The following is a 17,848-nucleotide window of genomic DNA, read 5'->3' as shown; positions in this document are numbered from 1 at the left end:
CTTTATTTGTACACAGGTAAGGTTTTGCTTCCAGCTTACTTCTTGTTGACTAGCCGGTAAAAAACCAGTTTTTATTCTTCCGACAGGTTTGTTTTGGTTTGTTGTCACGCGTCCGTGATAATTGCATAAATAAAAAATAGAAAAAGTTATGTAAATATTTTTATGAAATTGATATCTTTTAAATACGCCGACTTTTAAGTTGACAGTCCTAAGCTTGTTGAAGTATGAAGGGAGGATATCAATCAATCAACAACCAGCAAAAACATTATTATTCAATTTCAAATTGCATTATTAATACTACGAGTGGATCTTTTCAAAGAAAATTGTATTTTTAAGTCATAATACGTGGATTAGTCCGCACTAGTCGCGTCAAGTATGGTAAATTACTACGTACTAAGTGGAACAGGTATTTGGATCACGTATTAATAAATACTTGGAATAGGTGCACCTAGTATCAAATTTACCTAGTATAACCCATCTCTAAAGTAGACCAGTGGTTCACTCAGTTTATAAAAACTAGTTGCAGCGCCACCAATGACATATCCAAATGTCACTATTGAAGAGTAACGTGCTGCGATAAAAATGGTGAATTGCAGTGTTTTTTATTGTAAGAAGAGATCTGAAACATCAAATCTTGAAAAGGACAACATTACATTCCATCGGTAAATATTATTTTATTTATTTCACATTAATTAATACACTAAATTTGCAAAAAACTAAATTTCTACTGGAAAGCAAAAATTCCTAATTGTGTCATTGAAGTAATATTACTACGTATAGAACAGACATCGCGAACAAAATATGTACAGTGCGTGGTGCGGGGCGGGAATTTGACGGACAGCTGTCAGTCAAATCCATGACTATCAAGTTTCATAATTTATGGCGATAAAATCTGCACCAGAAAATGTCGTACTTCATTGATAGGATTGCACGAATAGTGACGTTCCTGCGGTCGCCTCATCATAGAAATCGTGAATCGATTGTGAAAATAAAGAAATCGGCTAAATTGTGTTAAATTTTCATGGTGCTCAATAGCAAAAAGGTTCAGCTACTTACATTATTTTCTTTTATTATATTGTGCGTTTCCTGTAATGTAATCTAAGCTACCCTCCCTTAGACTAAAATTAACCCTCCTAGACAAGTGACAAAACGTAGCAGTTGAAACATTCGAAATCACTTCGCTCTTCGTTTTTTGGTGTTAGTTACTTCACTCTGTGATGCGATTTAAAAATTACAACTGGCGATTCCGAATTCACAACTGAGGGGACTGAGGCTAATCGTGTTACATGTGCTACAAGCGCGTATGGGCTTCATACTGATGCTTAAGCCATTAATTATTTTTCTTCCTGATTAAAATCTAATGTAATCGATAATCGCCTTGAGAATCGTTAACTGGTATTTTCTTATTCGATAAAAAAATTACCCATCTCTAGTTTAAAACTGTCATCCAACAGCCCACGAAATATTATGAGTTATAGATAATAATACCATTACAGAGGCGACACTTCGTTTTCGTTTAGTTTCTGCCTATTGAATTGGATACTGTAAGGAAATATCGTCATCATCATTTTAGCTACTGGACGTCCACTGCTGAACAAAGGCCTCCTCTAATGATTTCCACATCGCCCAGTTGATAGTGGCACCCAGCGTCTTCCTGCTATCTTCAGTCAGTCCATCTTGAGATTTTAGAAAAAATCCCACTCGTCACGGTAGGAACAAAGCTAGGGATGACCCACGCCTTCATTCCAGAACCAATAAAATTACTGAAAGTCAGAAGCTTTCAGTTATTTTATTGTCTCTATTGTTAACTAACTCAGTGGTTGAGTACACGTATAATACTCGTAGCTGTGAGGTAGAAGTTACGGGACTATTCCCACCTCTCCTTTTCACCGCTGCATCTCCTGTGTAGCTAGCACCTAGACTAGTTGATTTAAAGCCAAGGAATATCAGTTTTTAGGTAATGACTTAGTGCATCTAAAAATGTAAAACTTTCTAGTTTTTTATTTGTGTTAAGTTTTACTCCAAATCGTCAGTCCCTAGAGCGTCAGGCCCTAGCTTTAAACGGCACTTGGGACTAAATTACTAGTTAGGGAATGATGTTTTTTATATAGTGATAATAACAAAACAACTACATTATGTATATTAACTTATCTATAAATGTTAAGGTTATATGTTTTATAATTTATTAGAAGTCATATAGGAGTATGTACTATGAAAAAATTGAAAAATATAATTTCTCCTAAAATAAAGCATAAAGTGACTGGCCCTTTTAGACATAACATAATTAATTAATAAACTATAATTTACACTAATAAAGTATTCAAAAGCATCTTAAAAAAGTTACGGACAAAATGACGTCGAAAATATACAGATTTTTATGGAATGACCCATAAATGACTTTTTAGTTTTTTTCATATAACTCTTAACTTTCACAATTCGTATTCGTGCTAGGGAAGAAATGCCAAACTTTTGCGTATTTTCCTTTAAATAGAGATCTGAAATGTTGAATCTCCCATAGGATAATAAATTAATTCATATCATTTTTTTAAACGAGCCATAGACTATGAACCATAGAGCAATGATTCTCATCGACAAAAATATCGAGAGTGTCTCAGCGCCATCAGCTGTTACACAAATGTCATTACCTCGTCCCCCTCAGGAAATGGCGAAATTTTTTTGTATGGAAATAAAAGCGCGCTGCTACTCCTGTTATTTCTGCTCTCTGACTAGACCTAATGAAAATAAAACATGCACGGCGACCTCTCCTGTGGGTCTACTACACAAAGTGTTAGTGCACATTTTAATCGAAAACTAGTCGAAAAATTGTCGAAAGGTCTTTTTTTGTATGTAATCTAAGTATGAAGTATTGACGGATTCAATTTCATTTCAGTTCGAATAAAAAAAAAGTGCAACTTGTCTAGGGGGGATATTTAATCGACAAGGCACTCATGCACGACACGAGCGAGCATTGACGCTTGGACGCACGCACGCGCATTCTTCACCCATTTTGCATTGTTAAGATAATTAATTTTACTGCCTGTGATCGACTCTTGAGACAAGCTAAATTACACCCTATTGTTGACAACATTGAGCATACATTTTTTTAAATACTCTCGCGAAGAAAACCCTGATTTTGTACGTAGTAGTACTTATTATTATTCTGTGGTTTAACCAATACTGTTTGATCATGAATAATGAATGTGGTATTTCAAAATCATTTTTGATATAATGATACCAGATTCGGTACTTACTTAAATCTTGTTAGAATAGCGTAAGAATAATTTGTTTCTGATTTCAATACTCAATTAATTATTCAATTAAAGCACTGTGAACGGCACATTTGGCTGAAACGAACGAACGAACGGCACTGGGCACATCCTTATTCTTGACAGTTTTCATGTTGCGTTTCGTTCTGTCCATAACTGTGAATGAATTAAACATTTATTTAATTTTACTTATTCAAATTATGTGCAGAGGATCAGGGTTTTTGGCCTTAAAGAATTAAACCAATACAGAGTGGATGCTACATGCAATCCCTTCTGCCAAATAGAACATGACCACCTGACATAAAAAATTTATAAAACTATGGTTGCAAAACGCGTTCCATGACATTAATACTAATAAAATAATAAATAAATGTCACGCTAAACGTCGAAATGGTGTGCAACACAGATTAGAGAGTATGTAACCGCAACATACTGAGAAAAAATGGTTACCTGCTGCGTAATTAATTGTAAAAAGAGGTCTTCAACTTCAAATCTACAAAAGGACAACATTACTTTCCATCGGTAGATAAATATTATTTTATACAGGGTGTTACTTTGCATTCTTGCCATATTTACAGAGGTTACTATATTACTGATACTGAACACAAATCCGTAAAAAATAATGCCCGAAAAAATTTTTTTTTAATCTTGAGTATTTTATTTTATCGACAATCTGTTAAACACACCACTAATTATCGTAACGCATGCACATCACTTGTTGGCGATGGCGATGGAGACTTTTTTACTTTTTATTGTATTTTTAAATATCTATTGCAATCTATTGTCTTTAAAATGTCTTTTTGACACTTGTAAAAAACTGAGAAATCCATCAAACACAAATTACGTTATAAATAATACAAAAATGACTGAAGTGTATTCAAACAACGAATAATTTAATCAAAATGGTGCTTGGAGTGTCTGCAAGACGTCTTAGACGAAATGCTTGATGACGTACCCTTAGCGTTACACCAAATGCTCTACTACCAGCAGGATGGTGCTCCCCCACAATAAGGACGTCAAGTGCGCGAATAATACGTTTGGTGAACAGTGGATTGGACGAGGGGTCCAGTAGCTTGGCCACCACGATCCTCGGACCTGACACCAATGGATTTTTGGAGTGACTTGAAACGACTGGTATGCGCAGAAGAGATAAACAGTGTAAACGCGTTACATGAAAGGATTGTTTTAGTGAAACTGTGATACAAAACGTTTATGTGTTGCGAAAACTAAAGCGAAAAACCTACGCTTCGCCGTGCTAGACTGTGCCTTCATCAGAACGGAGGACACTTTGAACACTTGCTTCGCAGTACGTAAACTTTGTAAGTAGGAACTTATGAATAAATAATTAATTGTGAATAAGGTGATTTCATTTCATACTTAATTTATTAATTTGTAAAAATAGGGTACAATGTTGTAAATTAATTGAAACCCTATTAATTATTACGTATTTTTGACGGTCCTAAGCCCGTAAAGTAGAAAGGAAAATCTGAAATCAACTGAAGAGTATTTTAAAATAGTTATTATGACTGGATAAAAAGGCTGGTACCCAAAGCCATAAAATTAAGAAAAAGACCACGCCCACTAGGTTTATTCCACTTGCACCTGTAGAACGTGCGAGACAAAATTGGTTTATTCCAATTTGTACTGAAAAACCAAATTTACTAAAATCTTAGTGTACTTTCTTTATGGGAGTCTCTTGTTTATCTTAAATAATAGGTATTGTTCCCTACTTTTATCTCTGTGAATATGGCAAGAATGCAAAGTAACACGGTGTATATTTCATAAATTTTGTAAAAAACAAATATCAAGAAGTGTTGCCACTGAATCACACAAGTTCCTAATTTTGTAATTTTTTGAAGTTGAACATACAACCTAGTCGAGTTAAACAATGTTTTTTGTAGACAGTTTTGTTAATTTTATTGTTGATGTGTTTTTGTTGAGACCTATCTACAAGATAGGTAGAGGCTTTATCTTGTCTAATAATAAGACACCTACTATTAAACAAGCTTAATTTCAATATTTTTACAAATTATTTTACTATCGCTAAATTACGGCCTTTCTCTATTACAATAATTTAGTATTGTTAATTTTGACTTCAATACGCTTGCCACCCTACAGTAAAGTTAGTGCTGCGACAGCGCAAAAAAGGAAATATCGATATCGACTAGTTAAGTAAGTTTCCGCTATTTTATTTTACAGATTTCCAAAAGATCCAACTATTCGAAATATCTGGATGTGGGCTTGTCAAAAACATGCCTCATGGACTCCTACTCGTTGCAGCACAATTTGCTCAATGCATTTTGATACTAGCTGTTTCATTTTTAAAACTAATAACAAGAGGAAATTGAAACCGAGTTCCGTGCCAACTTTGAATTTATCAAAGGTGAATTCCATTATTACTTTTTGCCGTTACTTTGTTTGTGTATGTTGAACTGACCTAAGGTCCGATTCCCACTTTAAGCAATTTGATTTTTTTCAGGTTGACCCAGGCGAAGAGTCTGAATCCGAAACGTCTATAAACAAAATAATAAACTTTGAAACATCTGAATATTCCGATCTACTTCAAACTCACGAAAATGTGGAGCATCTCAAACTCCAAACGTCGCAATCGAATACTTTTAACCCACCTAATTTAGCTATTAAAGTACAATTATTAGAGGAATCACCAGGAAAAATCAATAAATTAAAGAAGTGTCTACTGATGAAGAATAAAAGAATAAAAAGTTTACAATCACAAGTAAAATACTTGAAGAATAAAGTTGCAGAAATGCAAGAAATTCTAGACGAACTGACAAAAATTGTCTGATTAACAAATAAGAACGACTAGTTTTAGATAAAAGTTCCCGTCATAAGTATTACTAGAAAGTAAACAGTCGTGAACTAACAGCCTCTAATAAATATTTTGTATTTTTCACTATTATTAAACCCTTAAATTTATATGTTTATTCAAATAAACTTACTTTTAAGTAAATTTGCTTTTCTAGTGTATAATTTTTTAAGTATAGCCTGACCAGGAACATAAAAACCCTGGCATAGAGGCGCGTCAATTGCATTTGATAGTGCAACACTGAGTACAGTCGTACCTGTGTTAAATGAATAGGCTAACTTTATGTATCAGGATTCAGGATTGCGGGCTAATTTGATAGTTTCATAAATTAACGAAAAAATAATATTATAGGTAACCTGGTTTAAATAAATTAAATGATACCATCAATCGAGCTAGTAGGATTTATATTATTATTCATCAATAATCAAATTCAGAACTTGAATATTAAACTGTCATGTCACTGTCTGCTCATGAACGCTTCAAACTCGGTACTTCTTTCCCAATTCCATAAAATTCTACACTTAGAAAGTGACAAAAAAAATTAAAATAGGTAGTTGAAACAAACCACAGCTAATTTTCATAGTGGACTGTACTATACGATAAACATGTCAGTCAATTTGACAACCTTTGTCGGAAACATTATTCAATGAAAATATTGTCCGAACCCTTAATATTTCTCTTCGACAAATACTTTAACACATTGTGAACCACTTTTCTTTCACGACTATAAAAAGATTTTAGCAATTTAATTCACAAAATCAATTGCGCACATTTAAAATAAAGTTTGTTTACACTTTGACAGCAGAAGACTGACATGCAAGGTGACATGTCAATGAAGTTTTCAATTACTGTTGCCATTAAAAGAAATTAGTACCATTAGTTTTCCGCAACATGGCGAGGGTTTTTATGTTCCTGGTCGGGCTATAATAGGTAAAGTGTATCGTAATGAAAAAGGGATAACTTAAAAAAGGCAGAATAATAAAATGCAAAAATGTTTAGAATGCTACAACTGCCAAGATCCCTTGAATGTATTCGAAATACGGCTGTTTATAGCGAATGATTTTCTTGCATGCTTTAATAAAATAATAATTATTTTTAAATTAAGTGTTTCAGTTTTTCTTACTTTCCTTTCGCGAATAAATAATCTCTATTATAAAATAATATGTAAATGTTTAGTTTCTACAAGTTCGCAGGGTGGGAAGAATGCACCTTTTCATAACTTCAAAAATAAATTGAAAATTGCCATAGAAAGAAATAAATTGAATGTATGCTTCTTCCAGTTTCAGAAAACAGATTGATAAAATAATATTAATAATTAATGTCGCTTTTATCAGTAGGTACACACACGGCCTTATTACTTACAAAGAATATTTATATTTGAGTATTTGTTTGATTTGATATTAAATTAACAAGAAATTGAAAAATTAAAATTTTATACCAATTCATAGTTTCCTATTATTTTTATTAAAATCCATGCCATGAACCATAGAGCAATGAATCTTATCGACAAAAACGAATTATCGATGGTGTCATGCTCGGCACTGGCACGGTTCGATTCTGTCAAGGATTTTTTTTTGTTTTATTGGCGCAAAATTTCAAATTGTCATAGCAGTGTTTCAGATAAAAGCATAAAACTAAATATTTTATAAATTTTAGTGTGAAAACATTCCCTAAAATTAGAATGAAGCCGTTTTTATTCATCGCGATTATAATTTGTTTCATCCAAAAAGCGATCACTCTTATACCTCCAAAGTTTCAATGGAAACTAATCGACTACGCATGGGAGGGCGACTTCAAGGATACGGCTCTGGCCATGGGGGCGTATATTCCTGAAAATAATATGCCTACAGGGCTGGCGAGGTGGAAGGACAAATTATTCATTACCGTTCCTCGGTGGAAAAGAGGTGAGTTGGCCATATTTGTTTACATTTAGGGAAATTTCTAAAGAATCAGACTTTAGGCCTGTTCCTAATACTTAAGTTTTCCGAATGCGGGCCCTTTAATCTCCCGGTCGGGGTATTATTACGTGCTCTGTGGTCGGGGTTAGAACAACCAAATAATGAGCCGTATCTTCTACCTAAGTATGGCGTTGAGTTGATTCCAATCATCAACGCCTCTTTTAACAACTATCTTCTAGCAGCTCGTCCTCCAGGGGTTCCTTCCTCCAGCTTCAGTCAGCAGGAGCCCCTGATGCTGTACCCGACGTGACCGACGACGCGTGTCATCCCTCCACCAACGCGACTAGTCTCCACCTTCATACATTTTTTACTCTATGTATAATCTGTGGTCTCTTACTTTGTCCAAATTACGGAAAGTCCCCACCCTCATGCTGTTCCTGTACCTATACAGTGTGAGTCACGATAAAGTGTACATATGAAAATAGGTGAAACTAGAACTCTTTTTTGTCGATAAAAATAGGTCTAGTTTCACCTATTTTCATATGTGCACTTTATCATGCGTGACTCACACTGTATTATTTTAGGTAGGTATACAGCGTATAGGAACGTCAGATCAAAGAATCTCGTAAAGCAGCTAGCAAAGAAATCGTGCGCTGGGATGTTCCCTCGCATAACGCGATCATCCCAAATCGACCAGTAAAAATGGTTCTACAAATACTGGGTTTAGGCCTGGTTTCCATCAAAGCGGAGCGAAGCAGAGAAGTGTTGAATAACCAATCAGATTTCATTATTTCCACTTCTCGTCTCCGCTCTGCCTTGGTGAAAACCGGTTCCTACGTTACAGAAGTTTGCCGCAACTCCAATGCAGGCCAAGGTAACCAACGAAAATGAGCTCTAAGACCGCATAGGCACTTCTCAACCGGCCTGTGGCGGATCTCTTTATTACTAGAGTGCTTACCAATACAAATCAAATCAAATCATTTATTTTGCGATAATGGGTTTACATCAGTAGGTGTTACAATTTTTCAAGTAGGTATCTCCATCTTCCACCTTTAGGCATGCAAAATTATTACTGTAATTGTCATTTACATTCATTAACAAATTATAATTCACATTTTAATACTTTCGCTTTTAGGTATTTTTTGGCCCGCGTTTAGAAAAATACTAATCCTGGCCCTCCAAGAAATTATGTTGGACGCCCCTGCTCTAAAGTTTAGGAGATAAGAGCAACTCCTCTTCCAGGGGTTCCTTCCTCCCTCAACTACGTGTACCTGAACGGCAGCCAACAGGAGCCCCTGATCCCGTATCCGACGTGGCGCGACGCGTTCGTGACCGACGACGCGTGCCATCCGTCCACCAACGCGACAGTCGTGTCCACCTTCCGCGTCCACATCGACCGCTGCGACCGCTTGTGGGTCATAGACAATGGAGTCGCTGATATGTCCAGTGAGTAACAGATTAACCAGAATTCTGGTTTGATGAACTTCAACTTTACTACAGCCTGAATGGAGCTTGACTTACCTAAAGGTAGAGGTAAATATTTATGTAGGCATTTCGATTCCAAAACCGGGCCTTAAATCTCATATTAGGTAAGCACCAAGAGTTACGAGAAGTACTTACCTAAATATTTCTTCATTTGAGCTGTTGCTGTTGAGCTACTTATAGGTGTTTAATAAATCAATAGGACTTTTGATGTCATATTGTTCAGCGTAGTCTACCAAATTAGGTCAGCCATTTAAATCGTTCAGTTGACCAATCTAACAGTTTTTCTTGTTGACGTCATAAATTAAATACCTATTCGGTATGGCCTAAGATGGCGTGGGCCCTCGCCCATGTTAGGATTATATTATCTTTGGAAGTGTATTAAATATTAAAAAGTTAACTATTTCCGGTAGAACGCTCTTCCCTCTTCCGGCTATGTACGAACAAGATGTGTCTGTGTAAGAACCCGAATAATAAATGCTTATCTCGCTAACTATCGGTCTTTTCATTAAAGAAACACAAGTTCTGATAGGTTATGGGCCCAGACGCCCGTTAGTTAGAGTTAGGGAAAGTTTTAATTGTAGATTATTCGGGAAAAAGCGGATTTGTGAAATATAAAAATGGCGATGTCAAGTAGTAACACGCCGCTACCGCAATTGAGTGCAGGGGCATACGACAACTGGGTTTTCAGGATAAAATGCATACTCGCAGAAAAAGGTCTAACAGAAGTTTTGGATATAAAGAAAATAGTAGACTGTGATGAGAAGATGAAACTCATGGATGCAAAAGCGAGAAGTATCATCGTCCAAAGCGTGACAGACCAACACTTAAACCTGATAAAAGAAAGCACAAGCGCGAAAGAAATGTTAGAAGTTTTGAAAAACACATTCCAACGAAACACGGTCATATCAAAAATATGCCTAAGAAGAAAGTTATTGACTTTGAAACATACAGGAAAATTAGAAGAATATTTCGCCAATTTCGACAATCTTATAAGAGAATTAGAAGTGTCAGGAGAGAAAATTGCAGAAAATGAAAAAATCAGCTACCTCTTAACTGGATTGGGAGAGGAATTCAACGCAATAATAACAGCAATGGAAACGGTAAACCAAGAGCTAAGGCTCGACTTCGTAAAGTCTAGATTGCTTGACAATGAGATAAAGAGGGAATATAGTAGCACAGAACCACAATCTTCATTTGTCATCAAATGCTATACATGCCATAAAAAAGGGCATAAATCCTTCGAGTGCAAAAGCCGAGGACGAGGCAGAGGCCGCAGATATAGAGGTACTACAAGAACACGCCTTTTCAGATGCAGACTGGGCCAGTAATAAATCTGACAGAAAAAGTGTCAGTGGCATGGTCATTTATCACAGAGGAAATCCTATATCATGGTCATCCAGGAAACAGCAAGCTGTCGCCCTTTCAACTGCGGAAGCAGAGTATGTCGCCGCCGCTATGACTGTGAGCGAGCTATTATTTGTGAGGGGACTTGCAATCGATTTTCAAGACAAAAGTGATGCAGTGTTATATGTGGACAATCAAAGTGCGATTAAAATGGTGATGAACAGTGAAAACACTCGACATTCGAAGCACATAGACATTAAATTTCATTTCGTGAAAGACATAGTTTGTAATAATATTGTAAGTGTCAAATATGTAAGTACAAACGAAAATACGTCAGATATTTTGACTAAATCACTGTGTAATATCAAGTTCAGTTATTTTCGTGAGAAGTTATTAGTTTTGTAGTGATTTCATTTAAAGTTTTGTTTACATTAATAGAACAGTGTGAAGTGAGTTGCATGTGTCACTAGTTGTCATTAATGTCAGTTTCTGAAATGTCAAATTCTTTTTTAATGTTGCCATACTAGAACATAAGTGGAATATTGTTATTAGAAGTTTTTATTAGTAGATAAAAATTATTTTGTTTTGCAATTAAAAGTTAAAGCCTAACTTGTAATTGAGAGGGAGTGTTAGGATTATATTATCTTTGGAAGTGTATTAAATATTAAAAAGTTAACTATTTCCGGTAGAACGCTCTTCCCTCTTCCGGCTATGTACGAACAAGATGTGTCTGTGTAAGAACCCGAATAATAAATGCTTATCTCGCTAACTATCGGTCTTTTCATTAAAGAAACACAAGTTCTGATAGCCCACGGCGACTTAGGCGGTTTACGAAACGCGCGACAGCATCGCTACTAACGCGCGTTAGTCGCATTTTCAACGCACTACAGAAGTGTTGCCAACGCGCTACAGCAGCGCGACTGCATCGCTACAAAAAGTCGCCGTGGGCGAGGGCCCTTAGGTACCTAAGGCTTGATTTCCTCCTACGCTGACGTCGGTCGCGTACATCGGTCGAGCGTACGAATAAACACAATGTTCTATGAAGCACCGCACTGCAACGCCGTCGTCAGCGGCAGATGATTACATAGAACTACTTAGTGTGTTATCGTGCGCGCCGCTGACGTCGTTCACCGATGTCAGCCTAAAAGGAAATCAAGCCTAAATAAACCAACAACTTCCAGACGCCGTCAGGCAGGTCTCGGACCCGGCGGTGCTGGTGTTTGACCTGAAGACCGACACACTGCTGCGCCGATACGACCTCGGCCCAGACGTGCTCAAGGACTCTTCAGTTTTGAGCAGCATCGTAAGTGCACCATTTCAACCGAAGTACGTCCACTGCTGGAAAAAGGCATTCCCCAAAGATTTCCACAACTAAGTAGTCCTGCGCTGTCCGAATTCAGGTGTTTTCTACGACGGAAAATGTCTCTTAGAAGACAGAAGATTCAGTTTTGAGCAGCATCGTAAGTGCACCGTTTCAAGTTCAACCGAAGGACGTCCACTACTGGACAAAGGCCTCCCCCAAATATTTCCACAACTAATTAGTCCTGCGCTCCCCGAATTCAAGGTGCTTTCCACGACGGAAAATGTCTCTTAGAAGACAGAAGATTCAGTTTTGAGCAGCATCGTAAGTGCACCGTTTCAACCGAAGTACGTCCACTGCTGGACAAAGGCCTCCCTCAAAGATTTCCATAACGACTGGCCCTGTGCTGCCGGATTGTACTTTATTATTCTGTGGTGTTACCCATAACGGAAAATGTCTATCTTAGAAGACAGAAGAATCACTCCCAATATTGTAAATCCAATTTTCGCATGTGTATTCTAAGTAGGCTCTAAGAGTCGTCCCGTGATGGGACAACCGGTACTTTTTTCCCAGAACTGGGATTACTGGTAATACACATTTTCGCTATAAAGTTTTTACTTACGACACTCAGGTTGTGGATATCCCAGGCAAGCATTGCGATGACGCGTACGCTTACATAACCGACATGGGCTCAAACGCCCTCATAGTGTACGGTTTGAAGGCACATGAAGCGTGGCGCGTCGAAAACCACTACTTCCATTTCGACCCGCACGCGGGGGTGTACAAAGTGGGAGGGGTCGACTTCTACTGGAGCGATGGAGTGTCTTCAGCTGCTTTGTCCCACACTAAGAGCGATGGGTAAGTCTTATGACCACCAATATGGCTCCAACGCTATTATAGTGTAATAACGGCTTAAAGGCCCACGAACATCATCAATATAGGCCCAAAAGCCATCACGGTGTACGGCTTGAATGTCTACGAAGCGTGGCGCTTTGAGTGAGGCGGGGGGACTTCTACTGGAGCGATGGAGTGTCTTCAGTTGCTTTGTCCCACACTATAGATGAACTACACTGAAATGTCCCACCGACGACATTGACAGAAGGGCGCCACCATCTTCGTGCAACTATATGGTTTCCACCGTGGCAAAAGTCGGAACTAGCGATCCGCTATTGACGGTGGCCCCCCTGTCAGTGTCAAATAAAAGACAGTTCAGTGTAGTTCATCTTTAAGAGCGATGGGTAAGTATTATAACACACCAATATTGGTTCCAATCTAATCAAAAATCGTTTCATCCACGAAGACGCCCTCCATTCCTCCGCTAATGTTTGACTGTTATCAATACACGCGAAATTATCCATGAGTGCACACGCACACTACAATAATGACGCTCGGATTGCTCGGATCAAACTCTCCGCACCCCGCGCGACCGAGACCAGAAATTGGTGGAGCGCTTCTTCGTGGATGAAACGATCTATACAGCTTGAAAGCCAACGAAGCGTGGCGCGTTCTTCTTCTTTTCGTGTCGACAACAAACCTACACAGTGTCAGCCCAAAACTCCGCCACAAGAGTGGCGTTGTCAGTAGCACTCATCAAATACGCGTTGGAACCAGTATTTTCACTTCGACCCACACGCGGGGTTTTCTGAATGACCAATAAATTATATCGTAGGGTACTGCAAAAGATAAATATATTTTTTGTTGTAGCTACCGAGATCTCTACCTGCACCCTACTTCTAGTACAAAACAATTTAAAATGTCCACCAAATTGTTAAGACACAAGGATGCTCCGAGAGAGGATGTCTTCAACGGGGTTGAGGTATGTAAAATAAGTTGCTTTTGGACTTACTTGTTGTTCAAAAATCCAAAATTACAAGTATTTGTAATTTACAGATCATAGGAGACAGAGGCCCCATGTCTCAAGCTTCCGCGTGCGATTTCGACCAAAAAAATAATATCCTATTTTACACGCAGGTAAGTAAATGAACATTAATTTTTAATAAAAAAAAAAATATATTTACATACCGACCGACATCTCCCTTTCATGTAACGAATTCATAAGTGCCAAAATATTGGTTAAAATTTTATAAAATATTTTTGATTTCGATTTTGCATGTAACACATTTGTCCAAGTAAATGTTTTCACGAATAAAAATTTCAACTTCACAACTCCCCAGCTGTGCAAGAACGCAATAGGGTGTTGGAACGTCGACAGGCCGTTTATTCCAGAGAACACCCTGATTCTCATGAAGGATTGCAACATGCTGGAATTCCCGAACGATGTCAAGGTTTGCCTCTTTTCTGTCTAAAATACAATACAAATACAATCAATTATTATTCATAGTAAGGAGTTACCTACACATATCCTATTTCCTAATTAATGACTTATTATTACTTCCCAATAGGTGGCACTGGTTGTGTAAAAATCCTATGTGTTTTTTTCCGAAATCCTATGTTTAATACCCTATATTTTAATTTTGAATCTTACGAGGGCTGCACTAAAAGTATCGGGAATGGAATATTTCCACTGTTCCAGTCATATTAAAATCTATTTAATTGCAAAGTCCAGGGTTTTAAAAATCGTATACCATTTATTTATTTAAAAAAAGATTCTCGGTCGTATCACAAGGTCTTGTCAAACTTGTTTAGTCGTTGAGAAAATGGAATTGACTCGAGAAAATTCAAGAGCGATGATTTATTATGACTTTTGAAGTGGTTTAACACAAAAACAGTGTGTTGACCGGATGATTTCTGCATTTGGTAATGAAGCCCCATCCAAAACCACAATTTATCGCTAGTTTCCTGAATTTCAACGTGGACGTGTCAAGCTCAGTGATGATCCCCGTCAAGGTCGTCCAAAAACTGCAGTCACCTAAGAAAACGTTGATGCTGTGCGTAAGCTGATTGAAGAAGATCGACATGTGATATACCGCGAAATTCAGGCAACTTTAGACATTGGCATGAGTCAAATACAAATAATCTTGCATGAACAATTAGGTGTAAAAAAGTTGTTTTCCCGATGGATACCGCATTCGCTCTGTGAAGAGCAAAAAGCAGCTCGCGTTACTTGGTGCGTCAGAACTCTCGGGAGATTACATGCAGGATCCTCAAATGCTGTATACAACATCGTATCAGGTGACGAATCATGGATATACGCGTACGAACCCGAAACAAAAAACCAGTCACGAGTTTGGGTGTTCGAAAATGAATTAAAGCCAACAAAAATTGTTCGTTCACGGAGTGTTGCAAAAAAAATGGTGGCCACGTTTGTCTCCAAAACCGGCCATGTTGCGACTATTCCTCTTGGGGGACAAAGAACGGTTAATGCAGATTAGTATGCTAGCATTTGTTTGCCACAGGTCGTTTCTGAACTCCGTAAAGAGAACTGCAACCGCCGCATCATCCTCCATCACGACAATGCGAGTTCTCACACCGCGCACTGAACAAAGGAGTTTTTAGAGCAAGAAAACATAGAATTATTAGTCCATCCGCCGTACAGCCTCGACCTAAGCCCTAATGATTTCTATACTTTCCCTTAAATAAAGAATAAATTGCGTGGTCAGAGATTTTCATCACCTGAAGAAGCTGTGGAAGCCTACAAAACGGCCATTTTGGAGACCCAAACTTCCGAATGCAATGGTTGCTTCAATGATTGGTTTCGTGTATGGAAAAATGTGTCAAATTTCGCGGAGAATACTTTAAAAAGCAATAAATACATTTTTAAATAGTAATGTTGTTTCACTTCCTTGATTCCCGAAATTTTCAGTGCCGCCCTCGTAAGTAAAGATTTTTTAAAACTAGAGTTTTAGCTTGTATCAAAAAGATACTTTTTTGCTATTAGTTTGGGAGTAACATAGGTTCTAGCAGTTAACAGCGAGCGTGAGCTTCTAAGATTGTCCAAAAAACCTAAGTGAAAACACCGCTACGCAACACAATTTGCTTCGCCACCAGGTGGACCAAGAAGGAAACCTGTGGATTCTGAGCGACAGGCAGTCGCGATTCCTCTACGATTCCATGAACTTCAGCCAGGTCAACTTCAGAGTCCTCACTGCCCCGGTGACGTCACTCGTGCAGGGGACTCCTTGCGAAAGGTAAACTTGTTTATTAGAATGTGGGGTAGTAATAGAAAAAAATTAGATGCTTTTAGATGGGCGTATACTTTCGCATAGGTGGATTTTTTTATCAGAAACAGTACAGCTTGGCATGTTATATGTGTTTGCTTATTTTTTTTGGGACTGATTTGTTTCATTTTTTTTTAAGTTGGTTTAGTCCAAACATGTCCTGTTCTTTTTGAACTATCTCAAAAGTCGTGATGACTACTAAGTGTCACCATGTTAAATTAAGCGACAGCACACCTTAATTTATTAGCTTGTCGTCGCGACATGTCGACAATGGCGCGCTATCGCTGTTTTTTTACGCACCCAAAAACATTATTTATATGAATAAATAAAAATAAATAACACCAGTGTGGTTTCTCCAAAGGATGTCAATGCTGGACCGGGCTCTCAGCGCATTAAGCTTTAAGAAGGCATCCAAGACCAAACCAGCACCGGACCTGAAACCTTTGAAGTCCAATGACCCGAGGTCCGCGTCTTGTTGCTCACAGATGATGGACAATAAAGATAATAAGGAAATGGAGGCTGCTGATGAGAAGACCGATTCTTGCTGCTCTCAGGAAAACAAGGATAACAAGGACGCTTAATACGGGTTGCAGAGCTTAGGGCCTGTTCTCACCGCAATCCAGTTTTACGGGACCCCAGTAAAGCAGAATTCTACAAAACTGGACTGTTACGTGAACACACAATGACATGTCAAATCTCATAGTGTTAAATTTGAACTGATCGGTTTTTTGGGACATTATAAACACGATGTTCCTGTAACCTTTATTATTAAAACACGGATACTTCTAAACGGGATATCTCCGTGGGAACAAGCCCTTACTTAGCTAATGAAGTTTTCCATAGGCTCCATAACTATCTGTGTGTAGACTGCAAGCTTTGCAAACACTGGGAAAATGCGTCAGCTACGTGAGCTAAGCGGTATCCTTCCGTTTGGCCAAATTTCACTTCGCAAACAACTTATCGCCAAAGTTTCATTTCCCAAATGAACTTTTAGCAACCGTACTTTTCGCAAGTAATTCATTTGGTCAAATTATCATTTGGGAAAATTTTACTTGGCAAATGTTTAAATAGCAAATGTTTTATTTTGCCAAATATTATATCCCAAATAATTTGTTTGGTCAATTTGACACTTTACATACTTACCCACCGTTACCCACAAATCAAAGCCTATTTGATCATGGTTTTCACAAGAATTGTATGTAAAACAAAGAGATAGCGAGAAAATAGTATGGTTACAGAAAGTAGGTATTGCAGAAAATAGTAGGTTAGGTTAGGTTAGAACAGTTACCCTTAACGGCCGCCGAGCGCTAGAATCACCTCTATTGTTAATGAATCATTTGGAAATCGATAAAAATAATGAAATATGAAAATTAATTTAGAACAAATTTTATATTAACTACCCACTAAACAAAATAATAACCACAAGCTAATTTGTATTCCAATCTATGCACCAATCAAATTAGTTTATCGTGAAATCTTTTTGCCAAATGAAACATTTGGCAAAACATACTTTGCCAAACAATAATTTGCTAAATAATAATATGCCAAAAACGATATTTGCGAATTAAAAGTTTGCAATAAGATGTTTTGCCAAATGAAAATTTGCGAAA

At 37.6% G+C, this 17,848-nt stretch overlaps 2 protein-coding genes across 3 annotated transcripts; both read left to right on the top strand.

The window, feature by feature from the left end:
- Positions 1–554: 554 nt before the first annotated feature.
- On the top strand, positions 555–6,270 carry LOC114365298 (THAP domain-containing protein 1 B-like). Of its 2 annotated transcripts, none has more exons than XM_028321816.1 (3): positions 555–662; positions 5,466–5,649; positions 5,746–6,270. In XM_028321816.1, the coding sequence occupies exons 1-3, from the start codon at positions 583–585 to the stop codon at positions 6,070–6,072; spliced, it is 591 nt and encodes a 196-aa protein (XP_028177617.1). In that variant the 5' UTR covers positions 555–582; the 3' UTR covers positions 6,073–6,270. The 2 variants fall into 2 exon arrangements, with proteins under 2 accessions (XP_028177617.1, XP_028177618.1); XM_028321817.1 differs by lacking the exon at positions 555–662 and adding an exon at positions 3,678–3,788.
- A 675-nt stretch (positions 6,271–6,945) lies between these two features.
- Positions 6,946–17,225, top strand: LOC114365297 (L-dopachrome tautomerase yellow-f-like). Its single transcript, XM_028321815.1, has 9 exons — positions 6,946–7,997; positions 9,234–9,437; positions 12,002–12,123; positions 12,752–12,978; positions 13,825–13,936; positions 14,011–14,091; positions 14,295–14,405; positions 16,069–16,208; positions 16,600–17,225. Exons 1-9 carry the CDS (start codon positions 7,775–7,777, stop codon positions 16,817–16,819), a joined length of 1,440 nt encoding a protein of 479 aa, XP_028177616.1. The 5' UTR covers positions 6,946–7,774; the 3' UTR covers positions 16,820–17,225.
- The last annotated feature ends 623 nt before the right edge of the window (positions 17,226–17,848 follow it).

Source organism: Ostrinia furnacalis, unplaced genomic scaffold (genome assembly GCF_004193835.3).
Source record: "Ostrinia furnacalis isolate ACB-3 unplaced genomic scaffold, ASM419383v2 OfSCF7582, whole genome shotgun sequence".
NCBI classification, from domain to species: Eukaryota; Metazoa; Arthropoda; class Insecta; order Lepidoptera; family Crambidae; genus Ostrinia; species Ostrinia furnacalis.
Note: the sequence above shows the minus strand (reverse complement) of the source record. Positions and strands in the feature narration are given on the sequence as shown.